The sequence below is a fragment of the Oncorhynchus keta genome, chromosome 4, assembly GCF_023373465.1.
Source record: "Oncorhynchus keta strain PuntledgeMale-10-30-2019 chromosome 4, Oket_V2, whole genome shotgun sequence".
In the NCBI taxonomy this organism is placed as follows: domain Eukaryota; kingdom Metazoa; phylum Chordata; class Actinopteri; order Salmoniformes; family Salmonidae; genus Oncorhynchus; species Oncorhynchus keta.
Window position 1 is genome coordinate 31,920,380 of NC_068424.1, and position 26,839 is coordinate 31,947,218.

General features: G+C 46.6%; 1 protein-coding gene and 1 long non-coding RNA gene across 3 annotated transcripts in view; one reads left to right on the top strand and one right to left on the bottom strand.

The window, feature by feature from the left end:
* Positions 1 to 9,863: 9,863 nt before the first annotated feature.
* The window catches only part of malrd1 (MAM and LDL receptor class A domain containing 1), a 125,573-nt gene continuing 108,597 nt past the window's right edge, over positions 9,864 to 26,839 (top strand). Inside the window, exons 1-5 of the mRNA XM_052506099.1 lie at positions 9,864 to 10,213; positions 11,899 to 12,033; positions 12,214 to 12,302; positions 12,404 to 12,565; positions 18,859 to 18,955. Coding sequence (XP_052362059.1) covers positions 10,039 to 10,213; positions 11,899 to 12,033; positions 12,214 to 12,302; positions 12,404 to 12,565; positions 18,859 to 18,955 — 658 coding nt within the window. The 5' untranslated portion in view covers positions 9,864 to 10,038. The remainder of the gene's footprint in view (positions 10,214 to 11,898; positions 12,034 to 12,213; positions 12,303 to 12,403; positions 12,566 to 18,858; positions 18,956 to 26,839) is intronic.
* Positions 19,835 to 26,253, bottom strand: LOC127922385 (uncharacterized). Of its 2 annotated transcripts, XR_008111142.1 has the most exons (4): positions 26,188 to 26,253; positions 25,798 to 25,908; positions 23,281 to 23,502; positions 19,835 to 20,246 (listed from the first exon to the last, which is right to left on the bottom strand). It is a non-coding gene; the product is annotated as an uncharacterized LOC127922385 (long non-coding RNA). The 2 variants fall into 2 exon arrangements; XR_008111149.1 differs by lacking the exons at positions 25,798 to 25,908; positions 26,188 to 26,253 and adding an exon at positions 23,693 to 23,823.

Genomic DNA, 26,839 nt, shown 5'->3' on the forward strand with positions numbered 1-26,839 from the left:
TCAGGCCCCCGAGGACTGGAATTGCCCACCCCTGGGTCTAGCTAGTACACATTAGCAAGTACTTAGCTTCTAATTTAAATGTAATTTAACCACCCATGCTGTTGGTGGCGGTAACGCACCATCCTATCTGACACCATTCGACATCCTGTCTCATCTCGTATGTCTCACAGAGTCTGTGGCATGAGAAGGTATCTGCTGGAGCCAGACCCTATTTGTCCTCTGCTTCTCACAAATTATGAGCAGGTTCAAGTTTAGAGGCACATTAATACATGTGGCTCGCTTCGCTGTATGGCCAAAAATCAACATTTTATGGGTGTGTGTCGCAAACAAATTAATTGCTAATTAGTGGAATTAGAGCAGGATTCTTCTTTTTTTTTTTTTTTTTTTTTTTTTTACTATTTCCCGAAATCATACACCCAGGGACGTCATGCATGGGAGAGGAATCTGAAGCTGAATAGCTTGGCTGTTGACACATTTTTTTTATTCGTAGCAAACACCTCTGACTCATACACTTGTGTCCTAAATGGCACCATATTCCCTTTAGTTACAGTACTTTCGAACAGAGTCCTACGGACAGTGACGGCTGTGAGAATATAATATGGACCACTGGCAGACAGATGGAATTCATAAGGCTCAGTCGGTCCACGGTGTAGCCAAGGTTTTCACCTCCCAGCAGATTCTACCTGAAGAGTTGGTGCTCTTTTGCACTTGTCACATCTCTCCAGTTATTCTTTTTTAGATTTACGGTGTAAAAAATTAGGGCACGGTTGCTGCTGCACATGGAAGTATACAATGCATTGAGCAGCGCTCCAGGCACATTTCCCTTTGATCAGAGAGTTAAAGTACCAAAATAGAAGGGCCGCTCTTACAGCTGTTGTCTGCAGGTGTGAAGATGAAACAACCCTCTCCCATGATGAGTTCCCTTCAGCCTGCCGTGAATAACTGGTGTGCGTCTCAAATGGCACCTCGTTTTTTAGTGCACTACTTTTTACCTGGGCCCATGGGTCTCTGATCAAAAATAATGCACTATATAGGGATTCGGGTGCGATTTGGGAATCATCCCTGGACTTAGTCGGGGTAAAAGAAGCAATGGCATCAAAGCAGTGAATTAAGGTACCATCTCCAAAACAAACGGAGTGGAAACGGAATGCGAACGCTCTTCCCTTTTAATACATTCTAATTACCAGGCTGTCTAAAGGCAGCAGGATGGAAAAAAGCTATTATGAAGACGAATGAAGAGTCAACAGGACTTAGCTTTGGTCTGTTTTGCCATTCTCCTTTGTTGCCCATAAATATGAATTTCTCTGTGAACCGTTGTGTAGTTGGCTCAACAGACACAGTAATCAGTTTCCCTGCATCTGCTGAATGGGAATGTTGCTCCAGTGGTTCAGGAGAACGGCAATGGACATTTGAGAGCCTTTTGCGAGGCCAGTGTTTTTAAAAGGCTCTGGTGTGTTGTCGCCCATGTCGTTGTCTGTATATCGGTATTATTTTGCCACTATTTTCATGTGAGTTCTCTTGTAGGTATGATTTTAACATTTCATATATCGATGTGTGTATGTTGTAGCCAGGCCTACCTTGTCTGTCCCTCATGCACTATTGTGCACCCGTATTCACGTGATTTCTGTCTATGGACTCACCACTATATAACTGGCATGCCATTACAGAGGATGTGTGCATCTCAAATTGCACCCTTTTCCCTTCGAAAAGTTGTGCACTTTAGGAAGTTCCTTTCCAAAACGCTATATATCCATATTCAGAAATGTTGGTCAATTTGATTAGATTTTTAAAAGAATTTATGAAAGAGATTGGTGTGTTTTTCACTATCCTAATCATGGCATGGGGTTGTTCAATGATAGACGTATTTGTTTGAAATCTATCACCTGATGGTTTAATTTCAGAGATACAATCAGTTTTTTTGGAAAAATGCTATCCATCCACCTCACTCTCAGAGAAATAAGTATAAGTAGACAGTCAAACGTAACAAATAACTACATTTGTAATAAAGAACTGTACAAACGATACAATATACAATAAATAGCCAAAAGCATATGATATTCCTGTGGGGACTTGCTTCCTGTCAGCCACAAGAGTATTAGTGAGGTCAGGCACTGATGTTGGGCAATTAGGCCTGGTTCGCAGTCGACATTCCAATTCATCCCAAAGTTGTTTAATGGAGTTGAGTTCTTCCACACCGATTTTGACAAACCATTTCTGTATGGACCTCGCTTTGTGCACAGGGGCATTGTCATGCTGAAACAGGAAAGGGTCTTCCCCAAACTGTTGCCACAAAGTTGGAAGCACAGAATCGTCTAGAATGTCATTGTATGCTGTAGCGTTAAGATTTCCCTTCACTGGAACTAAGGGGCCTAACCTGAACCATGAAAAACAACCCCAGACCATTAATCCTGCTCCACCAAACTTTACAGTTGACACTATGGATTTAAGCAGGTAGCGTTCTCCTGGGTTCCACCAAACCCAGATATGTCAGTTGGACTGCCAGATGGTGAAGCATGATTCACCACTCCAGAGAACGCATTTCCACTGCTCCAGAGTCCAATGGCGGTGAGCTTTACACCACTCCAGCCGACGCTTGGCATTGAGCATGGTGATGTTAGGCTTGTGTGCGGCTGCTTGGCCATGCGGCTACTTGGCCAACCCATTTCATGAAGCTTCCCACGAACAGTTTTTTGTGCTGACGTTGCTGCCAGAGGCAGTTTGGAACTCAATAGTGAGTGTTGCAACCAAGGACAGATGATTGTTACGCGCTCTACGCTTCAGCGCTTGGCGGTCCTTTTCCGTGAGCTTATGAGGCCTACTACTTCGCGGCTGAGCCATTGTTGCTCCTAGATGTTTACACTTCATAATAACAGCACTGACAGTGCCTTCGTAAAGTATTCAGACCCCTTGGCCTTTTCCACATTTTGTTACATTACAGCCTTATTCTACAATGGATGAAATCATTTCTCCCCCTCATCAATCTACACACAATACCCCATAATGACAAAGGAAAAAGTGTTTTTTAGAAATTTTTGCAAATGTATTGATAATAAAAAACTGATATCACATTTACTCAGTACTTTTTTGAAGCTGCTTTGGCAGTGATTACAGCCTCGAGTCTTCTTGGCACATCTGTATTTTGGGAGTTTCTCCCATTCTTCTCTGCAGATCCTCTCAAGCTCTGTCAGGTTGGATGGGGAGCGTTGCTGCACAGCTATTTTCAGGTCTCTTCAGAGATGTTAGATTGGGTTCAATTCCGGGCTCTGGCTGGGCCACTCAAGGACATTCAGGTTCTTGTCCACTTGCCACTCCCGTGTTGTCTTGGCTGTGTGCTTAGGGTCATTGTCCTGTTGGAAGGTGAACCTTTCATCCCAGTGCTCTGGAGCAGGCTTTCATCAAGGATCTCTCTGTACTTTGCTCCGTTCATCTTTGCCTTGATCCTGACTAGTCTCCCAGTCCCAGCTGCTGAAAAACATCCCCACAACATGATGATGCCACCACCATGCTTCACTGTAGGGATGGTGCCAGATTTCCTCAATATGTGATGCTTGGCATTCAGGTCAAAGAGTTCACTCTTGGTTTCATCAAACCAGAGAATCTTGTTTCTCATCTTCTGAGAGTCTTTAGGTGCCTTTTGGCAAACTCCAAGCAGGCTGTCATGTGCCTTTTACTACATTTACATTACATTTACATTACATTTAAGTCATTTAGCAGACGCTCTTATCCAGAGCGACTTACAAATTGGTGCATTCACCTTATGACATCCAGTGGAACAGACACTTTACAATAGTGCATCTAAATCTTTTAAGGGGGGTGAGAAGGATTACTTTATCCTATCCTAGGTATTCCTTAAAGAGGTGGGGTTTCAGGTGTCTCCGGAAGGTGGTGATTGACTCCGCTGTCCTGGCGTCGTGAGGGAGTGTGTTCCACCATTGGGGAGCCAGAGCAGCGAACAGTTTTGACTGGGCTGAGCGGGAACTGTACTTCCTCAGTGGTAGGGAGGCGAGCAGGCCAGAGGTGGATGAACGCAGTGCCCTTGTTTGGGTGTAGGGCCTGATCAGAGCCTGGAGGTACTGAGGTGCCGTTCCCCTCACAGCTCCGTAGGCAAGCACCATGGTCTTGTAGCGGATGCGAGCTTCAACTGGAAGCCAGTGGAGAGAGCGGAGGAGCGGGGTGACGTGAGAGGACTTGGGAAGGTTGAACACCAGACGGGCTGCGGCGTTCTGGATGAGTTGTAGGGGTTTAATGGCACAGGCAGGGAGCCCAGCCAACAGCGAGTTGCAGTAATCCAGACGGGAGATGACAAGTGCCTGGATTAGGACCTGCGCCGCTTCCTGTGTGAGGCAGGGTCGTACTCTGCGGATGTTGTAGAGCATGAACCTACAGGAACGGGCCACCGCCTTGATGTTAGTTGAGAACGACAGGGTGTTGTCCAGGATCACGCCAAGGTTCTTATCGCTCTGGGAGGAGGACACAATGGAGTTGTCAACCGTGATGGCGAGATCATGGAACGGGCAATCCTTCCCTGGGAGGAAGAGCAGCTCCGTCTTGCCGAGGTTCAGCTTGAGGTGGTGATCCGTCATCCACACTGATATGTCTGCCAGACATGCAGAGATGCGATTCGCCACCTGGTCATCAGAAGGGGAAAGGAGAAGATTAATTGTGTGTCGTCTGCATAGCAATGATAGGAGAGACCATGTGAGGTTATGACAGAGCCAAGTGACTTGGTGTATAGCGAGAATAGGAGAGGGCCTAGAACAGAGCCCTGGGGGACACCAGTGGTGAGAGCGCGTGGTGAGGAGACAGATTCTTGCCACGCCACCTGGTAGGAGCGACCTGTCAGGTAGGACGCAATCCAAGCGTGGGCCGCGCCGGAGATGCCCAACTCGGAGAGGGTGGAGAGGGAGGATCTGATGGTTCACAGTATCGAAGGCAGCCGATAGGTCTAGAAGGATGAGAGCAGAGGAGAGAGAGTTAGCTTTAGCAGTGCGGAGCGCCTCCGTGATACAGAGAAGAGCAGTCTCAGTTGAATGACTAGTCTTGAAACCTGACTGATTTGGATCAAGAAGGTCATTCTGAGAGAGATAGCGGGAGAGCTGGCCAAGGACGGCACGTTCAAGAGTTTTGGAGAGAAAAGAAAGAAGGGATACTGGTCTGTAGTTGTTGACATCGGAGGGATCGAGTGTAGGTTTTTTCAGAAGGGGTGCAACTCTCGCTCTCTTGAAGACGGAAGGGACGTAGCCAGCGGTCAGGGATGAGTTGATGAGCGAGGTGAGGTAAGGGAGAAGGTCTCCGGAAATGGTCTGGAGAAGAGAGGAGGGGATAGGGTCGAGCGGGCAGGTTGTTGGGCGGCCGGCCGTCACAAGACGCGAGATTTCATCTGGAGAGAGAGGGGAGAAAGAGGTCAGAGCACAGGGTAGGGCAGTGTGAGCAGAACCAGCGGTGTCGTTTGACTTAGCAAACGAGGATCGGATGTCGTCGACCTTCTTTTCAAAATGGTTGACGAAGTCATCTGCAGAGAGGGAGGAGGGGGAGGGGGAGGAGGATTCAGGAGGGAGGAGAAGGTGGCAAAGAGCTTCCTAGGGTTAGAGGCAGATGCTTGGAATTTAGAGTGGTAGAAAGTGGCTTTAGCAGCAGAGACAGAGGAGGAAAATGTAGAGAGGAGGGAGTGAAAGGATGCCAGGTCCGCAGGGAGGCGAGTTTTCCTCCATTTCCGCTCGGCTGCCCGGAGCCCTGTTCTGTGAGCTCGCAATGAGTCGTCGAGCCACGGAGCGGGAGGGGAGGACCGAGCCGGCCTGGAAGATAGGGGACATAGAGAGTCAAAGGATGCAGAAAGGGAGGAGAGGAGGGTTGAGGAGGCAGAATCAGGAGATAGGTTGGAGAAGGTTTGAGCAGAGGGAAGAGATGATAGGATGGAAGAGGAGAGAGTAGCGGGGGAGAGAGAGCGAAGGTTGGGACGGCGCGATACCATCCGAGTAGGGGCAGTGTGGGAAGTGTTGGATGAGTAGTGAGGAGTGGCTTCCGTCTGGCCACTCTACCATGAAGCAGTGGTGGGAAAAAGTACCGTATTGTCATACTTGAGTAAAAGTAAAGATACCTTAATAGGAAATGACTAAAGTAAAAGTGAAAGTCACCCAGTAAAATAGTACTTGAGTAAAAGTAAAAAGTATTTGGTTTTTAATATACTGAAGTATCAAAAGTATAAATATCTTCAAATTCCTGATATTAAGCAAACCGGTCAGCACTATTTTCCTGTTTTTTAAATAACGGATAGCCAGGGGCTATCTCCAACACTCAGACATCATTTACAAATGAAGCATGTGTGTTTAGTGAGTCCGCCAGATCAGAGGCAGTAGGGAGGACCAGGGATGTTTCTTTATGAATGCATAAATTGGACCATTTCCCTGTCCTTGCTAAAGCATTCAAAATGTAATGAGTACTTTTGGGTGTCAGGAAACATTTATGGAGTAAAAAGTACTTTATTTTCTTTAGGAATGTAGTGAAGTAAAAGTTGTCAAAAATATAAATAGTAAAGTACAGATACCCCAAAAACTACTTAAGTAGTACTTTAAAGTATGTTGACTAAAGTTCTTTATGTCACTGCCATAAAGGCTTGATTGGTGGAGTGCTGCAGAGAAGGTTGTCCTTCTGGAAGGCTCTCCCATCTCCACAGAGGAACTATAGAGCTCTGTCAGAGTGACCATCAGGTTCTTGGTCACCTCCCTGACCAAGGTCCCCCTTTCCCTGATTGCTCAGTTTGGCCAGGTGGCAGCTCCAGGAAGAGTCTTTGTGGTTCCAAACTTCTTTCATTTGAGAATGATGGAGGCCACTGTGTTGTTGGGGATCTTCAATGCTGCAGACATTTTTTGATACCCTTCCCCAGATCTGTGCCTCGACACAATCCTGTCAATTCCTTCGACCTTATGGGGTGGCAGGGTAGCGTAGTGGTTAGAGCGTTGGACTCGTAACCGGAAAGTTGCAAGTTCAAACCCCCGAGCTGACAAGGTACAAATCTGTTCCTAGGCCCTCATTGAAAATAAGAATTTGTTCTTAACTGAAAATGTCAAAAAAAAAAAAAAATGTCAAACCTGTTTTCACTCTGTCATTATGGGGTATTGTGTGTAGATTGCTGAGGGGGGGGGGGGAAATGTAATCAATTTTAGAGTAAGGCTGCAACGTAACAAAATATGGAAAAAGTCAAGGTGTCTGAATACTTCCCGAAGGCACTGTACAGTTGACTGGGGCAGCTCTAGCAGGGCAGAAATTTGACAGACTGACTTGCCGAAAAGGTGGCATCCTATGCTGGTGCCACGTTCCAAGTCACTTAGCTCTTCAGTACAGGCCATTCTACTGCCACTGTTTGTCTATGGAGATTGCATGGCTATTTGCACTTTTTTTTTTTACACCTGTCAGCAACGGGTGAGGCTGAAAGAGCCGAATCCACTCATTTTAAGGGTTGTCCACGCTCATTCAATTGAATTTGTATTAATCAATAGAGTAATGAGCTATGTATGTAAAACATGTGCTTTTGACATTTTAGTCAGTTAGCAGATGCTCTTATCCAGTGCGACTTACAGCTAGTGCATTAATCTTAAGATAGCTTGGTGAGAGAACCACATATAGTAAAATATACATTACACGAACATTCCATTCCAGCTAAACAATGGATGTGTAGTGTCTTGCAAAAAAACATTTTAATACACACCCTAAAATATATGAATTAAATCTGAGAACAGTCATATTTTACACACACATGAAGGTACCCATAAGCAATAATTTTTGGGGGAAAAACACAAATGTGAAGGTAGAATTTTGGAAATAAACTCTTCATATAGGGATAGGGTGCCATTTGGGACATACTCGATGACAGAAACAGAGGTCAAAGGTGCCTGTGTGCTAACATCACCTTAACAGACTGGTTGCAAATTAGAATTCAATCATACCTAGGTTTTAATATGTACCAGACACTGGGCAAAGAAGATTGTTGCCATACTTTGACAAATGGTTGCGGTGGTTCCCCCAGCCCTGTGGACCTAAATTAGATGTATTTTTTATTTTTTCACTTACCATGGTGCAGCAAGTTGAGCTCTCTTGCTGGTGAAGGTTAATTGATTCTCGGGAGTTACAAATTCAGAGAGAGAGAGAGAGAGAGAGAGAGAGAGAGAGAGAGAGAGAGAGAGAGAGAGAGAGAGAGAGAGAGAGAGAGAGAGAGAGAGAGAGAGAGAGAGAGAGAGAGAGAGAGAGAGAGAGAGAGAGAGAGAGAGAGAGAGAGGAGAGAGAGAGAGAGAGAGAGAGAGAGAGAGAGAGAGATACCTGGACTCAGAGAGAGATGCTGGCCTAACAAGAGAGCGTGTGGAGGAAACCCGTGTTGTGGTTTAATCAACCGTTTGTTGATTTCATCAATTGCTTCACCTCAAAGTTTCTCATTTTCTACAGAAGAATACACTTGAAAGCACATTACGAATTTTAAGGCACGTCATCCGTGCGAAGATGCACTGGAGGAGAATGAAGGTAACTAAACCCCCAGTCTACGCCAACCCATCTGGATAGAATGCATTCAAGTTAACCGCCAATTGGTGTTTTGCATAGAGGATACATGACATCGTTTCTACGAATATGAACACTGACTGCTTGTAGTTAAATGTATCCATTGATGAAGTCCAACTTTACTGACTGTAAATGAGCTCCTTGGCTCGTTTGGGCAGTTAATGACTTCTTCTGCTGACGATGGCAATTAATTATGCTTAGATTGGACACCTCCGCTACACTGTATTGCCATTCTGAGTTTCTTCCTGCAAAAGAGGCAAAGAATTATGTCAAGCTGTTTTGCTGTCATTGGCAACTTTCACGGGGGACAGGTCATTTTGAAATGGCATTTTTCTACCCCCGCCCCCCCAGTTGTATCAGTGGAATGTAATACTGAACAAGGCACGTTGTGCTCTAGGTCCATGTGGACATTTTACGTATGGGTGGTCCCGGGAATCAAACCCAGTGCCCTGGCATTACAAGCGCCATGCTCTACCAACTGTGTTACACGGAATGAGTTTGACACCTCTGCCCTATATAGTGCACTACTTTTGGCCAGAGCGCTAGTCAAAAGTAGTGCACTATATAGGGGAACAGGGTGTCATTCTTAGTTCCAGCGAGCTGTTGATCGTCCCTCTTGTCCCAGCGTTGATTTCATTTGGGCTCCTGGCCCCTTGTAGCCGTCTGCCGCGTGTACATCTGAATGATATCCTTTACTTATTGATTCATGTGAAATGAAAGTATGTTTGAACATACATTGGTAAGTACGAGTGGCCCTGTCAGGCAGAATTAATGGTCCTCTTTCACGCAGTTCATATTTCCATGGAGAGTCATCTCTCTCCTGTGTTGTGCTACAAAGCCCTTAGACATATAATTGGTTTGTGGTAAATGTCCTTACCTGGACCCCACAGCGTGGAAAGTGTACTTTCTAGACTAAGGTTGCAAGTAGCCTAGTGGTTAAGAGTGTTGGGCCGGTAACTGAAACGTCACTGGTTCAAATCCTTGAGCCAACTAGGTGAAAACACTGCCGATGTGCCCTTTAGCAAGGCACTTAAAATGAATTGCTCCTGTGAGTCACTCTGGATAAGAGTGTCTGTGAAAGGACAAATGTAGATTATGTGCAAGGCGCTAGCGGTCTTCAATTGCACTGCGCAATAAATACAAAACATCCTATGCTAATGACTAGAGCTTGAAAAATTGTTGAGAGGGATACATTTGACTACTTACATTCTGTAAGGCTTTTATTACAACCACAGGGACAGCCTTATACAGTCCCAGACTCAGGTACACACACACAGGCCATTGAGTAACAGTCATAAAAGCCATTTATTGACTAGGAACAACAGCTGGAAAACGCATTCGCTTTCAATCTAAGTAATCTGTGACTCGCGAGGGGCTACTTTTGTAGTGTATTTGACTTGTTCTTTTGTAAAACAAAATAACATGGTTTTATGGAAGTGAAGGGTGAGACTGTGATTGTGGACTAGCCTGAGTATTGGAATAACCTACCTGATGACTTTACTGCGGAGGCCTCTGTGCCTGCTGGCCTGCTCTCTGCTCTGTGTCTCTGTGTGTGCTGGGACCTGCTGGCCAGGAGAGTTTACATGTGAACAGGGCTGGTGTGTGTCTGAGGACCATGTGTGTGACTTCACTGACTACTGTGGGGATGGCAGCGACGAGAGAAATTGTGAGTATACAGCTCAATGAGTCAGTGATTTACATTCATAGTTTGTCTTTCCGTTATTGTTGATTACAGACTACTGTTGAATCGTTGATTATTCGGCCAAAGAATTAGGGGGCGTGTGTATGTAAATTTGGAATTGTGTGATAAGATTAACGTTCTAAGATTATGCGTAAAACCTACATAACATGTAAAAGTAGCCTCCATCTTTGAGGGGACACAGATAAAGATGATTTGATGTGCTGTGTCATGACTGTCTTACCAAACAACACTTCAAACTGAACATTATGAAAATCAAACCCCGTGTTCAGTTTGCTCAATCTAAATACAGTCCTACAGAAGAGAACATGGCACTGTCCAAAAAATAATTTTAACTGTGAGCTGAAAAGATATTTGAAGAGGTCTTTGATTGTATTTTTGATGATATTTGTCCCTTCAGATATGAAAAACATGAGAAGGTTTTCTACGCTTTGTTCCTAGAAACCTAGAATCACCTATCTCAGAGCAATTTAAATTCTTAGTGTTCATCACATAGATAGTCCTTATTTCACAGTAGACCAAAAACAGGCTTTAACGTATGTCATCGGAAGGAGACCAAGGTGCAGCGTGGTAGGCGTACATTCTTTTATTTAAATGTTCCACCAAGAACAACAATACACCGACCGAACCGCTTCATCGTGCAAACTACATACACTCAAACAAAGACAAGATCCCACACTGAAGGAGGGCAAAAGGGCTGCCTAAGTATGATCCCCAATCAGAGACAATAAAAGACAGCTGCCTCTGATTGGGAACCACACTCGGCCAAACACAAAGAAACAGAGAACATAGAATTCCCACCCAAATCACACCCTGACCTAACCAGACATAGAGAATAACAAGGATCTCGAAGGTTAGGGCGTGACACAGGCTCATTTTTAATATATAATTACCATTATATGGTCACATGTAATGGGGGAGAGATGTGTATTCAAATGAGGAGATTTCCTGTGCTTTGCACCAATGGAAATGCACAGAATGTTTACCACATGCACATGTTCTAACACCTAGGCTGGCGAACCACATGACTACCTAGAGTAGCCCTAGTAAAGACAGACAGACAGCTCAATATTTATGGTACTAGTCCTACACTGCTTCAGCTCCATGCATTCCAATATGGCTGAGTCCCAAATGGCACCCTAGTTCCCTAAATAGTGCCCGCCACGGTAGTCACTAGAACGAAATGGGACAAGGATATCCCTGCCTGCCAAACCCTCCCCTAAACCGGACAACGCTGGGCCAATTGTGCGCCGCCCCATGCGTCTCCTGGTCGCTGCCGGCTGCGACAGAGCCTGGACTCAAAGCAGGATCTCTAGTAGCACAGCTAGCACTCTCGATGCAGTGCACTCGGGAGGCCAACACCGCAGTTTTGACATAGGGCCGTAAAGTAGCACTTTAGGGAGCATAAGCAGATCTGCTAAACAAATGGTTCTTTATGATGCCTACAATACAACCTACAGTGGAACCCTGCACCTCAGAGGGCTCTTAAACTACTATGTAGTCTATAGGGCTGTGGTCAAAAGTAGTGAACTACTGTATATAGTGAATAGGGTACCATTTGGGGGACAGACTCACGGTGTCCAATGGCCGACCTGCTGTGTTCTGTGTTTATGAATGTTCTTGGTGGTTATAATATTTTTTGGGGGGTGAAGGTTCTGGATACACTAGGTGTGACTTTGAGCAGGGGTTCTGTGACCTGTTACCCAGCTCGGAAACACACTTAGGATGGACCAGAAGTACAGGGTTCAACACCACCGGACCAAAACACGACCACAACAACCAATCAGGTACCGCAATGATGAACTCAGAATTTCAGAAGCTACTTTGGTAAATGATTTGGGCCATTCTGGAACATGATGCACAGATTTGCCAACTCCAAATACACGAGCACTCAAGAACATTGGACATTTTATAAGATTCTTTCTAGTTCCTTTTACTATCTCTCTCGCTCTCTCTCGCTCCTCCAGCTCATTACCTGGCTCTGTGGCCTGTGACAGGAGAGACAGCACAGGCTTACTTGAGGAGTCCTGTGTTCCTGCCCTCAAAGACATGCTGGGTAAAACACAGCTTTCATAACACCCGGTTAATCCTGCCATTGTGTTAACTGGCTGTCACCCTCCTTTACTGACATGCCACATGTCCTCCCCTCTTCTACAGGTGACCTTCTATCACCATGTGGGGGTGGTGAGTGGGTCTTTACAGGTCCTGACCCAAAAATACCCGCTAGGTTGGAGCCACTCGGCGTGGAACCGGTCAAAAACACAGGCACACACATGGCTACGGACAGTGATACCTTTCACCAGTGCTCACCAATTCCAGGTCTGTATCAACCTGCCTCACAACTTTCCCCTGTCATTCACAATCACAAACCATACAGTTAACTGGCTGTACCGTTTGGTAGGTCATATACTGCATGACCAAAAGTATGTGGACACCTGCTAGTCGAACATCTCATTCCAAAATCATGGGCATTTAATATGGAGTTGGTCCCCCCTTTGCTACTATAACAGTCTCTACTCTTCTGGGAAGGCTTTCCACTAGATGTTGGAACATTGCTGCAGGGATTTGCTTTCTTTCAGCCACAAGAGCATTAGTGAGATCAGGCGCTGATGTTGGGCGATTAGGTCTGGCTCGCAGTAGGCATTCCAAATCATCCCAAAGGTCTTCGATGGGTTTGAGGTCAGGGCTCTGTTCAGGCCAGTCAAGTACTTCCACACCGATCTCGACAAACCATTTCCGTGTGGACCTCGCTTTGTGCATAGAGGGCATTGTCATGCTGAAACAGGAAAGGGCCTGCCCCAATCTGTTGCCACAAAGTTGGAAACACAGAATCATCTAGAATGTCATTGTATGCTGTAGCGTTAAGATTTCCCTTCACTGGAACTAAGGGCCATAGCCCAAACCATGAAAAACAGCCCCAGACCATTATTTCTCCTCCACCACACTTTAGTGTTGGCACTATGCATTTGAGAAGGTAGCGTTCTCCTGGCATCCACCAAACCCAGATTGGTCCGTTTGGACTGCCAGATGGTGAAGTGTGATTCATCACTCCAGAGAACGCAATTCCACTGCTCCAGAGTCCAATGGTGGCGAGCTTTACACCACTCCAGCCGACGCTTGGCATTGCGCATGGTGACCTTAGGCTTGTGTGCGGCTGCTCGGCCATGGAAACCCATTTCATGAAACTCCCGACTAACAGTTCTTGTGCTAACGTTGCTTCCAGAGGCAGTTTGGAACTCGGTAGTGAGTGTTGCAACCGAGGACAGACCATTTTTACGCACTTTAGCACTCGCCGGTCCCTTTCTGTGAGCTTGTGTGGCCTACCACATCGCAGCTTAGTCATTGTTGCTCCTAGATGTTTTCACTTGACAATAACAGCACTTACAGCTCTAACAAGGCAGACATTTGACGAACTGACTTGTTGGAAAGGTGGCATCCTATGACAGTGCCACGTTGAAAGTCACTGAGCTCTTCAGTAAGGACATTTTACTGACAGTGTTTGTCTATGGAGATCGCATGGAGGTGTGCTCAATTTTATACCTGTCAGCAACGGGTGTGAATTGGTGTCCACATACTTTTGTGCATATATAGTGTACATGCAACCATCAATTGGATTGCAGACATCACAGATCAAGAGCTAACTATCTTGTCGAATCCCCGAGCTGGCAAGGTAAAAATATGTCATTCTGACCCTGAGCAAGGCAGTTAACCCACTGTTCCCCGGGCACCGAAGACATGGATGCCGATTATGGCAGCCCCCCCGCACCTCTCTGATTCAGAGGGGTTGGGTTAGATGCAGAAGACGCATTTCAGTTGAAGACATTCAGTTGTGCAACTGACTAGGTATCCCCCTGTCCCTTTGTCTCTGTTTGTGGTTTTTGCATGTAATTGTCATTTTTGACCGTTGAGGCATAAAGCTGTCAGGAATAGCGTGTAGCATTAAATGGGGGTCAGGAGCCTCTTAGATTGTTCTGACCCAAATGGACTCTACTCTAGCCATCTGGACTGAGTTGAAACCTACTAATAGTGTCCTCCTCTGCTCTACAGACACAGACCGGGTCTCACCACCCTGTTGTCTGGTCCCTCACCCCCTTCTGTTATCTTTGTCTCGACCATCTGCTACAGGGACTATCCAGCTCCACATCACCACAGCTCCAAAATGGCTGAATGATTAATGTAATAGAGGTCAACTCTGCTTGTATGCTGACTCTCAGTTTCACTTTGAGACGCAAATTCATTTTCCGGTCATACAGTACATGTCAGGCGATTCAGTTTGATGAAATTAGAGTTTTGAATTATATCGACGCAGCGACTTGGAATGGAATCTGTCCAATGATCTGTCCGTCAGGATGAGGGTGATATGCAACATGCATCATCAGTCTCTTGTTGACAGAAATATGAAAGGTTGAGTCATAGCATAATGCTGATGTGGGTATGACACAAGCCATTGATTCATGTAGTCATAAATCAGTCCTAATCAGATGAGTTGTAAAAAAAACTCCACTGTGGAAGATGTAGCCTGTGGACTTTGAACAGAACAATGGCGAATTAGGCTGATAGCGGAGACAGGAAGAGAGATAAAGGTTTGGTCAGATGAACACAGTCCTAAGATGCCTTAGCTAAGTGCACTATTAACCAGACACACTGGTGGACACAAGTGCACATGAACACCACACATACACAGTGACATGTCCAGAACATTTTTTAATAGGGTGGCCAAGGTGGGGCACAGACCCAGTCGAGGGGGGGGGGCAATAACATTTTGAACCTTAATCGATGGAGGGTGGAATTTTTGTCCTATATAATTATGATGTTTCAACACATGAAATGCTTCAGCATAGGTTTGGCCACCCCTAAACTTTTCCTCTTCAAAAAATAAATCATCAATCAATTCCAAAAGACTTGTTACAGTGCTTGCACTCAAGGTTGGGATTTTATATAAGGGAATTAGCATACGGCAGTAAATCCACTGGAAAGTGGCATCCAGAGTGCAAATTATACCGTGACATTCGGGAGTCTCTTTTTCATGGGACCTCCCATATATGGTCTTTATAGTAAAGACACATCATTTAACTGTAAAAATGTATTACCTTTTAATGTGTCATTAACACAACCAGTCATAATGTTTTTTTATCTGGTTGTCAAACAAATCACTTCAAAAGGAGATTAAGTAGGTTACCTGCGCACGTTCGTGCACTTCAAAACAAGGCCAGCGTCCGAATGGTGCGCTGTGCACCCGCCATTTTGACTGGAAAGGGACATCTATTACAACCACCATCATCTTAAAGGCCCACCTCAGAGGAAGATGCCCCACCTATTTCAAGTCATTCCTGTCCTAGAGCGGACATTATCCTAGAGGTGAAAGCACCATCAGTTAAGACGGGCTCCTTTCCTGTCAGGTGAAAATAACCATTTCAGAAAAAGACTACCAGTCTACCTGTCAGGAGATGAGTCTCAGCTAAACCGTGCCTATACAACCTTTTGACATGTTGAGGGTTGACGTTTGTCGGACTCTTGCTGTTTGATAAATCCAGTGATACCGTGTCGTATTCGTAATGACATTAATATTTGGACATGCACACGGACATCACCAAATAGCTATATTCTTTGTTCTCTCTTATCATTTCAGGAAGCTAGCTAGCTATACACTGGGTGTACAACATTAGGAACACCTGCTCTTTCTATGATATAGACTGACCAGGAGAATCCAGGTGAAAGCTACGATCCCTTTGTAATGTCTCCTGTTAAATCCACTTCAATCAGTGTAAATAAAAGGGAGGAGACCGGTTCAAGAAGGATTTTTAAGCCTCGAGATAATTGAGACATGAGATGTGTTCAAAATACTCATACTAACCGCACTAACCGTACTATTCGTGACGTAAATTGAGCATGTAGTATGCTTATTGGTCATAGTATGGAGATGGTTAGTATCCAAAAGTTCCAAAAATACGAAGTATTACAAGAGGACACTATTTCCGTCCATGATGCAATTCTTCAGGAAATGGGCCTGGCTTCGCAATGTTTTCAGATTTGAAGAACATGGTGGAAAATATGCAGCTGAAGTCCGACAAGAGCGGATACATATTCATTGCTTTAACTAATTATGACAAATGTTAATGTGAGCAATGTGATAAAGTCATAACTTTTCAGATGAGTTCCCATTACACATTATGTTAACTGACTATTTGTTAGCTACGCTAGCCTTACAAACCACAAAGCATGTCATTACAGCTGTTGCTTATATGTACTGGTATGTTAGCGAGCTACCTAATGTTAGTTGGCTACTAATACTTTGAACTTGCCGGTATAACTATATGCTATCTAACTACCCAATGTTTATTGACTTGATTATTCACGTCATTCTTAGCTTAGCTAAACCGTATAGTCAAAGCCATTTGGGGTTTACTACCATTTTATTTGGGCATTTTTATTTTTCAGAAATGTGGTGGGTACTCTCTTCATTCGCAGGACTATATCCTGCTAACTGTTCCAAATGTCCGAATTGAATTTTGTAAAAGGGCTTTTATGTACTCTGCGCCATCGGCTTGGAACACCTTATAAAATACTTTTAAACTGGAAGAACTTGTTCCGATTGGTGTTTTTAAATCACTGATGAAGGATTTTGAGGCTGATTCCCTGACCTCTCAATGTTTTTAATTAGCTGTTTCATGATTTTTGTTATACTCTTGTGAATTATATGGTTTTTACTAGATTACTTGTAGTTTTTCATGTTGTCTGTCTGTAATTGTGTCATGACTTGGTGCTGCCTATCTTGGCCAGGACGCTCTTGAAAAAGAGATTTCAAATCTCAATGAGCCCTTACTGGTTAAATAAAGGTTAAATAAAATAAAAATAGTCGTTGTGCGTTCTCAATGGACATGGTTAATGAAGTCGTAAGATGTCTAGCTAGTAATTTGTTATGCTAGCAAGAAGTTGCATAGCAACAGCATCAACTTTCAGTAGACAGGCGAAGCGCTAGTACACAACTAAAAGGATACAGTTTGTTTACAGTATACTAAAATGAACTAATAGTATGTGGATATACTCATTAAGTGTGTAGTATACAGTATGTTGGTACAAAGTCATAATTTTCTGTCACACCTGCTCCTGCTCTCCCTCTCTGGCGCTCAAGGGTGCCAGGCTGCCCTTCATTACACACACCTGTCAACATCATTACGCGCATCAGCGCTCACTGGACTCACATGGACTCCTTCACTTTGTTGATTGACTTCCCTATTTCTGTCTGTTCCTCACTTTGTTCCCCGTGTCTGCATTATTGTCGTTTCCGTTTCCCCTGTCCAGACGCTGTCCATATTCTGGTCCTGTCCATGGTCATTATATGTTCACTCCCTGCACCTGCTTCTCGTCTCCAGCGTCGATCCTTACAATTTTCTTAAAATCACATTTTAAGCCTAACTCTCACCTTAACCCTAAACTTTACTACACTTCCACCATTAGCCTAAATCTAAACTGAAAAAGCATTTTTTTTTCATGAATCTGTACAATATAGCCTATTTTGACTTGGTGGCTGTTTTATCTAGTGGAAACTCAGGTGTTGGCTACATAGAAAAGCTGTTTGGCTCTCAGAGGACAACAGGTGTTTCTGATGATTGAACATTGCAATGCAGGTGGGTGTTAATGGTGCTTTCAAAACAACTTGGAACTCAGAGAAAAAAATAGGTCAAATCATGATGTCAGTGATCTTCAGGTTGGAAAAGCAGAGCTCTAAAAATATGCCATAGTTTCCAACTTGGAATTCTGAGTTGGATGACCGATTTGTCTTGAATGCACTGAGGACGGCATAACATTTCAATAAAACCACTCCCTGAAACAAAATGTTGGCTGAAAAGAATTTGCACATTATCTCATAGGAAAAGGCACGTAAAACTTATTAAACATTAAGTCACACATTCGGATTTGGCACATCACGCCCAAATATATCATACTTTGACTAAAACAATGACTTATTTTGTCATTTGTCTTTCAACTCCAAAAAGTATTCTACTGATGTGGGCATTTAATGACATTCAGACTACAGAGTGGCGTGTATTAATGGATGCCAAGGGGAGCCAGGCTTCCCCAACAATTTTAACAATGCAAAAAGAAACAAGCGTATAAATGATTTCTCATCCGTGGTTCATAATTGTCCTTCAATTCGCAAGAGGCTATTTCACCAGAGAAAGCATCTGAGCGAGGCAAACAGCTCCCCTCTGTCTTAGTATCTGTAACCCATGTATCTGATGATGTCTGACCCAAAATAATATGACATGTCACATACTAAGACAGGGGCGCTGTTTCGCTCGTTCTGATGCTTTCTCCAGTGAGATTGAGGTGTCTCGCTGTCGGTGAGCGTCTTGGTCAAAATGATCAATATATTCAGAGATGACCTATCAGAGCTCAGAATTTGGGGGAGGGGGGCTACTGGGGTGGCCAATCAGATTTCATTGAGGGCTATGGCCACCCCCTGGACATGCCACTGCGCACACACACACACACACACACACACACACACACACACACACACACACACACACACACACACACACACACACACACACACACACACACACACACACACACTGTATAATGTTCCTCTGTCCTGTGTATTACAGGTCATCATTCTAGGGGAGCTCTCTGGTGACAGTGACCCCTCTGAGATCATGGCCATAGATGACATCTCCTTCAGTGATGGTTGTGTGACTGTCCCTGGTAAGGTCTTCTTCCATACCACCTCACTGTACACACAAATGTCAGGCCATGGCAAGGGTTAAAATGATCAAAATCAGCATTACACAGTAAAGTATATCCCCTATAGGGCTACATATGAGGAAAACCAAGTAGAGGGGGATATACTGTAGTTGAAATACAAATATCAATACACACAGAATCCTGTTCTGTTCCTGTTGGCATTCTGTAGAGGCAGGTAGACATGGCCCGAGCTGTCAGTCATAACTCCAAATGTGGAAATGTTTGGTTGTTTTTTGCCTAATAAAACCTACTGTATCTGGCCTCAAATTGAGGCCTCTTAATCATGAAACAATAAATTCACCCCAAAGTGTGAGCTCACCATCTTAATTTATGGCTGTTGGCATGATGGAGTGGACAAGAGAGACATGTGGCCTTGTGAAACCATAATTCAGGGCTGTGTGTGTGTGTGTGTGTGTGTGTGTGTGTGTGTGTGTGTGTGTGTGTGTGTGTGTGTGTGTGTGTGTGTGTGTGTGTGTGTGTGTGTGTGTGTGAGATAGCTGGACATGGATTTGTGAATGATAGCAGTGAATGTGAGAGGCCCCAGAGCTGCACAGCATTAGAGCAGATCATATTACCTTATGCATTGAGCAAAATACATGTTAAACCTGCTAGAGAAAGATTTCCATAATCTCCGCCTCAGTGAGCTCCTTCAGTAGAGGTAGAGGAGATGAGATCAGCAACACTTGGAGAACAAATGGATTTAAATAAAAAAAAGCTTTATTGCAATTAATCGTACCTACATGTTTCATATTTTATCCTTCTTTAGGGTTTTTACAGAAATAAAAAGGAATGAGGATTTTGAACGATTCAAAGTGGCCTCAGGGACCAATAACAAAGAATATGCTAATAAAAACATGTGATAGGTTAAAACATTTGTAGAAAGACCAATTGATTCTGAGTGCATGTTGCACTGACCAATGGAATGTGAAAACACTAAAATAACATCAAACGTTAGGTTGGATGACTTCCATGAATCTAACCAATTATTATTAGTGTAGACTGACCAATAGATTGTGATATTATGTTGTACTGAACAATGGAACATGTACATTTGTTTTCTGTAAAGGGGGGTTCTATTAATCTTAGCCCGGGTGCCCGTGTAGGCATGTTTTGCACCTGGTGAAGTTGATTGCATTCTTTTTGGAACGAGAAGGGCGCTCCTCTCTCCCTGTGTTCACCTGGTGAAGTTGATTGCTCCTCTCTCCCAGCGTTCACCTGGTGAAGTTGATTGCTCCTCTCTCCCTGTGTTCACCTGGTGAAGTTGATTGCTCCTCTCTCCCAGCGTTCACCTGGTGAAGTTGATTGCTCCTCTCTCCCAGCGTTCACCTGGTGAAGTTGATTGCTCCTCTCTCCCAGCGTTCACCTGGTGAAGTTGATTGCTCCTCTCTCCCAGCGTTCACCTGGTGAAGTTGATTGCTCCTCTCTCCCAGCGTTCACCTGGTGAAGTTGATTGCTCCTCTCTCCCTGCGTTCACCTGGTGTTCACCTGGTGAAGTTGATTGCTCCTCTCTCCCAGCGTTCACCTGGTGAAGTTGATTGCTCCTCTCTCCCAGCGTTCACCTGGTGAAGTTGATTGCTCCTCTCTCCCAGCGTTCACCTGGTGAAGTTGATTGCTCCTCTCTCCCAGCGTTCACCTGGTGAAGTTGATTGCTCCTCTCTCCCTGCGTTCACCTGGTGAAGTTGATTGCTCCTCTCTCCCAGCGTTCACCTGGTGAAGTTGATTGCTCCTCTCTCCCAGCGTTCCTGGTGACCTGGTGACCTGGTGAAGTTGATTGCTCCTCTCTCCCAGCGTTCACCTGGTGAAGTTGATTGCTCCTCTCTCCCAGCGTTCACCTGGTGAAGTTGATTGCTCCTCTCTCCCAGCGTTCACCTGGTGAAGTTGATTGCTCCTCTCTCCCAGCGTTCACCTGGTGAAGTTGATTGCTCCTCTCTCCCAGTTCACCACCTGGTGAAGTTGATTGCTCCTCTCTCCCAGCGTTCACCTGGTGAAGTTGATTGCTCCTCTCTCCCAGCGTTCACCTGGTGAAGTTGATTGCTCCTCTCTCCCAGCGTTCACCTGGTGAAGTTGATTGCTCCTCTCTCCTGTGTTCACCTGGTGTTCACGTTCACCTGGTGAAGTTGATTGCTCCTCTCTCCCAGCGTTCACCTGGTGAGTTGATTGCTCCTCTCTCCCAGCGTTCACCTGGTGAAGTTGATTGCTCCTCTCTCCCAGCGTTCACCTGGTGAAGTTGATTGCTCCTCTCTCCCAGCGTTCACCTGGTGAAGTTGATTGCTCCTCTCTCCCAGCGTTCACCTGGTGAAGTTGATTGCTCCTCTCTCCCAGCGTTCACCTGGTGAAGTTGATTGCTCCTCTCTCCCAGCGTTCACCTGGTGAAGTTGATTGCTCCTCTCTCACCTGGTGAAGTTGATTGCTCCCTCCCAGCGTTCACCTGGTGAAGTTGATTGCTCCTCTCTCCCAGCGTTCACCTGGTGAAGTTGATTGCTCCTCTCTCCCAGCGTTCACCTGGTGAAGTTGATTGCTCCTCTCTCCCAGCGTTCACCTGGTGAAGTTGATTGCTCCTCTCTCCCAGCGTTCACCTGGTGAAGTTGATTGCTCCTCTCTCCCAGCGTTCACCTGGTGAAGTTGATTGCTCCTCTCTCCCAGCGTTCACCTGGTGAAGTTCACCTGGTGATTGCTCCTCTCTCCCAGCGTTCACCTGGTGAGCTCCTCTCTCCCAGTTCACCTGGTGAAGTTGATTGCTCCTCTCTCCCAGCGTTCACCTGGTGAAGTTGATTGCTCCTCTCTCCCAGCGTTCACCTGGTGAAGTTGATTGCTCCTCTCTCCCAGCGTTCACCTGGTGTTCACCTGGTGAAGTTGATTGCTCCTCTCTCCCTGTGTTCACCTGGTGAAGTTGATTGCTCCTCTCTCCCAGCGTTCACCTGGTGAAGTTGATTGCTCCTCTCTCCCAGCGTTCACCTGGTGAAGTTGATTGCTCCTCTCTCCCAGCGTTCACCTGGTGAAGTTGATTGCTCCTCTCTCCCAGCTCACCTGGTGAAGTTGATTGCTCTCCCCCAGCGTTCACCTGGTGAAGTTGATTGCTCCTCTCTCCCTGTGTTCACCTGGTGAAGTTGATTGCTCCTCTCTCCCAGCGTTCACCTGTGTTCACCTGGTGAAGTTGATTGCTCCTCTCTCCCAGCGTTCACCTGGTGAAGTTGATTGCTCCTCTCTCCCAGCGTTCACCTGGTGAAGTTGATTGCTCCTCTCTCCCACCTGGTGAAGTTGATTGCTCCCTCTCTCCCAGCGTTCACCTGGTGTTGATTGCACCACCTGGTGAAGTTGATTGCTCCTCTCTCCCAGCGTTCACCTGGTGAAGTTGATTGCTCCTCTCTCCCAGCGTTCACCTGGTGAAGTTGATTGCACGTTCACCTGGTGAAGTTGATTGCTCCTCTCTCCCAGTGTTCACCTGGTTCACCTGGTGAAGTTGATTGCTCCTCTCTCCCAGCGTTCACCTGGTGTTCACCTGGTGAAGTTGATTGCTCCTCTCCCCAGTTCACCTGGTGATTGCTCCTCTCTCCCAGCGTTCACCTGGTGAAGTTGATTGCTCCTCTCTCCCAGTGTTCACCTGGTGAAGTTGATTGCTCCTCTCTCCCAGCGTTCACCTGGTGAAGTTGATTGCTCCTCTCTCCCAGCGTTCACCTGGTGAAGTTGATTGCTCCTCTCTCCCAGCGTTCACCTGGTGAAGTTGATTGCTCCTCTCTCCCAGCGTTCACCTGGTGAAGTTGATTGCTCCTCTCTCCCAGCTTCACCTGGTGAAGTTGATTGCTCCTCTCTCCCAGCGTTCACCTGGTGAAGTTGATTGCTCCTCCTCCCTGCGTTCACCTGGTGAAGTTGATTGCTCCTCTCTCCCAGTGTTCACCTGGTGAAGTTGATTGCTCCTCTCTCCCAGCGTTCACCTGGTGAAGTTGATTGCTCCTCTCTCCCAGTGTTCACCTGGTGAAGTTGATTGCTCCTCTCTCCCAGTGTTCACCTGGTGAAGTTGACCTGGTGAAGTTGATTGCTCCTCTCTCCCAGCGTTCACCTGGTGAAGTTGATTGCTCCTCTCTCCCAGCGTTCACCTGGTGAAGTTGGTGATTGCTCCTCTCTCCCAGCGTTCACCTGGTGAAGTTGATTGCTCCTCTCTCCCAGCGTTCACCTGGTGAAGTTGATTGCTCCTCTCTCCCAGTGTTCACCTGGTGAAGTTGATTGCTCCTCTCTCACCAGTTGATTGCTCCTCTCTCCCAGTGTTCACCTGGTGAAGTTGATTGCACCTGGTGAAGTTGATTGCTCCTCTCTCCCTGTGTTCACCTGGTGAAGTTGATTGCTCCTCTCTCCCTGTGTTCACCTGGTGAAGTTGATTGCTCCTCTCTCCCTGTGTTCACCTGGTGAAGTTGATTGCTCCTCTCTCCCTGTGTTCACCTGGTGAAGTTGATTGCTCCTCTCTCCCTGTGTTCACCTGGTGAAGTTGATTGCTCCTCTCTCCCTGTGTTCACCTGGTGAAGTTGATTGCTCCTCTCTCCCAGCGTTCACCTGGTGAAGTTGATTGCTCCTCTCTCCCAGCGTTCACCTGGTGAAGTTGATTGCTCCTCTCTCCCAGTGTTCACCTGGTGAAGTTGATTGCTCCTCTCTCCCAGTTCACCTGGTGACCTGGTGAGTTGATTGCTCCTCTCTCCCAGCGTTCACCTGGTGAAGTTGATTGCTCCTCTCTCCCTGTGTTCACCTGGTGAAGTTGATTGCTCCTCTCTCCCAGCGTTCACCTGGTGAAGTTGATTGCTCCTCTCTCCCAGCGTTCACCTGGTGAAGTTGATTGCTCCTCTCTCACCTGGTGAAGTTGATTGCTCCTCTCTCCCAGTTCACCTGGTGAAGTTGATTGCTCCTCTCTCCCACCTGGTGAAGTTGATTGCGTTCACCTGGTGAAGTTGATTGCTCCTCTCTCCCACCTGCTCCTCTCTCCCTGTTCACCTGGTGAAGTTGATTGCTCCTCTCTCCCAGCGTTCACCTGGTGAAGTTGATTGCTCCTCTCTCCCAGCGTTCACCTGGTGAAGTTGATTGCTCCTCTCTCCCAGTGTTCACCTGGTGAAGTTGATTGCTCCTCTCTTCACCTGGTGAGATTGCTCCTCTCTCCCAGTTCACCTGGTGAAGTTGATTGCTCCTCTCTCCCAGCGTTCACCTGGTGAAGTTGATTCCTCTCTCCCAGCTTCACCTGGTGAAGTTGATTGCTCCTCCCCCAGCGTTCACCTGGTGAAGTTGATTGCTCCTCTCTCCCAGCGTTCACCTGGTGAAGTTGATTGCTCCTCTCTCCCAGCGTTCACCTGGTGAAGTTGATTGCTCCTCTCTCCCAGCGTTCACCTGGTGAAGTTGATTGCTCCTCTCTCCCTGTGTTCACCTGGTGAAGTTGATTGCTCCTCTCTCCCAGCGTTCACCTGGTGAAGTTGATTGCTCCTCTCTCCCACCTGGTGTTCACCACCTGGTGAAGTTGATTGCTCCTCTCTCCCTGTGTTCACCTGGTGAAGTTGATTGCTTCACCTGGTGAAGTTGATTGCTCCTCTCCCAGCGTTCACCTGGTGAAGTTGATTGCTCCTCTCTCCCAGCGTTCACCTGGTGACCTGGTGAGTTGATTGCTCCTCTCTCCCAGCGTTCACCTGGTGAAGTTGATTGCTCCTCTCTCCCAGCGTTCACCTGGTGAAGTTGATTGCTCCTCTCTCCCAGCGTTCACCTGGTGAAGTTGATTGCTCCTCTCTCCCAGCGTTCACCTGGTGAAGTTGATTGCTCCTCTCTCCCCAGCGTTCACCTGGTGAAGTTGATTGCTCCTCTCTCCCAGCGTTCACCTGGTGAAGTTGATTGCTCCTCTCTCCCAGTTGATTGCTCCTCTCTCCCTGTTCACCTGGTGAAGTTGATTGCTCCTCTCTCCCAGCGTTCACCTGGTGAAGTTGATTGCTCCTCTCTCCCAGTGTTCACCTGGTGAAGTTGATTGCTCCTCTCTCCCACCTGCTCCTCTCTCCAGCTGTTCACCTGGTGAAGTTGATTGCTCCTCTCTCCCAGCGTTCACCTGGTGAAGTTGATTGCTCCTCTCCTCTCTCCCAGCGTTCACCTGGTGAAGTTGATTGCTCCTCTCTCCCAGCGTTCACCTGGTGAAGTTGATTGCTCCTCTCTCCCACCTGGTGAAGTTGATTGCGTTCACCTGGTGAAGTTGATTGCTCCTCTCTCCCTGTGTTCACCTGGTGAAGTTGATTGCTCCTCTCTCCCAGCGTTCACCTGGTGAAGTTGATTGCTCCTCTCTCCCAGCGTTCACCTGGTGAAGTTGATTGCTCCTGACCTGGTGAAGTTGATTGCTCCTCTCTCCCAGCGTTCACCTGGTGAAGTTGATTGCTCCTCTCTCCCAGCGTTCACCTGGTGAAGTTGAGTTGACCTGGTGAAGTTGATTGCTCTCCTCTCTCCCAGCGTTCACCTGGTGAAGTTGATTGCTCCTCTCTCCCTGTGTTCACCTGGTGAAGTTGATTGCTCCTCTCTCCCAGCGTTCACCTGGTGAAGTTGATTGCTCCTCTCTCCCAGCGTTCACCTGTTCACCTGGTGAAGTTGATTGCTCCTCTCCCTCCCTGGTGAAGTTGAGCGTTCACCTGGTGAAGCGTTCACCTGGTGAAGTTGCTCCTCTCTCCCAGCGTTCACCTGGTGAAGTTGATTGCTCCTCTCTCCCAGCGTTCACCTGAAGTGAAGTGAAGTTGATTGCTCCTCTCTCCCAGTGTTCACCTGGTGAAGTTGACCTGGTGCTCCTCTCTCCCAGCGTTCACCTGGTGAAGTTGATTGCTCCTCTCTCCCTGTGTTCACCTGGTGAAGTTGATTGCTCCTCTCTCCCAGCGTTCACCTGGTGAAGTTGATTGCTCCTCTCTCCCAGCGTTCACCTGGTGAAGTTGATTGCTCCTCTCTCCCAGCGTTCACCTGGTGAAGTTGATTGCTCCTCTCTCCACCTGGTGAGTTGATTGCTCCTCTCTCCCAGTTTCACCTGGTGAAGTTGATTGCTCCTCTCTCCCAGTGTTCACCTGGTGAAGTTGATTGCTCCTCTCTCCCAGCGTTCACCTGGTGAAGTTGATTGCTCCTCTCTCCCAGCGTTCACCTGGTGAAGTTGATTGCTCCTCTCTCCCAGCGTTCACCTGGTGAAGTTGATTGCTCCCAGCGTTCACCTGGTGAAGTTGATTGCTCCTCTCTCCCTGTGTTCACCTGGTGAAGTTGATTGCTCCTCTCTCCCAGCGTTCACCTGGTGAAGTTGATTGCTCCTCTCTCTCCCTGTTCACCTGGTGAAGTTGATTGCTCCTCTCTCCCAGCGTTCACCTGGTGAAGTTGATTGCTCCTCTCTCCCAGCGTTCACCTGGTGAAGTTGATTGCTCCTCTCTCCCAGCGTTCACCTGGTGAAGTTGATTGCTCCTCTCTCCCAGCGTTCACCTGGTGAAGTTGGTGATTGCTCCTCTCTCCCAGCGTTCACCTGGTGAAGTTGATTGCTCCTCTCTCCCAGCGTTCACCTGGTGAAGTTGATTGCTCCTCTCTCCCTCTCTCCCAGCGTTCACCTGGTGAAGTTGATTGCTCCTCTCTCCCAGCGTTCACCTGGTGAAGTTGATTGCTCCTCTCTCCCAGCGTTCACCTGGTGAAGTCACCTGTTCACCTGGTGAAGTTGATTGCTCCTCTCTCCCAGCGTTCACCTGGTGAAGTTGATTGCTCCTCTCTCCCAGCGTTCACCTGGTGAAGTTGATTGCTCCTCTCTCCCAGCGTTCACCTGGTGAAGTTGACCTGGTGAAGTGCTCCTCTCTCCCAGCGTTCACCTGGTGAAGTTGATTGCTC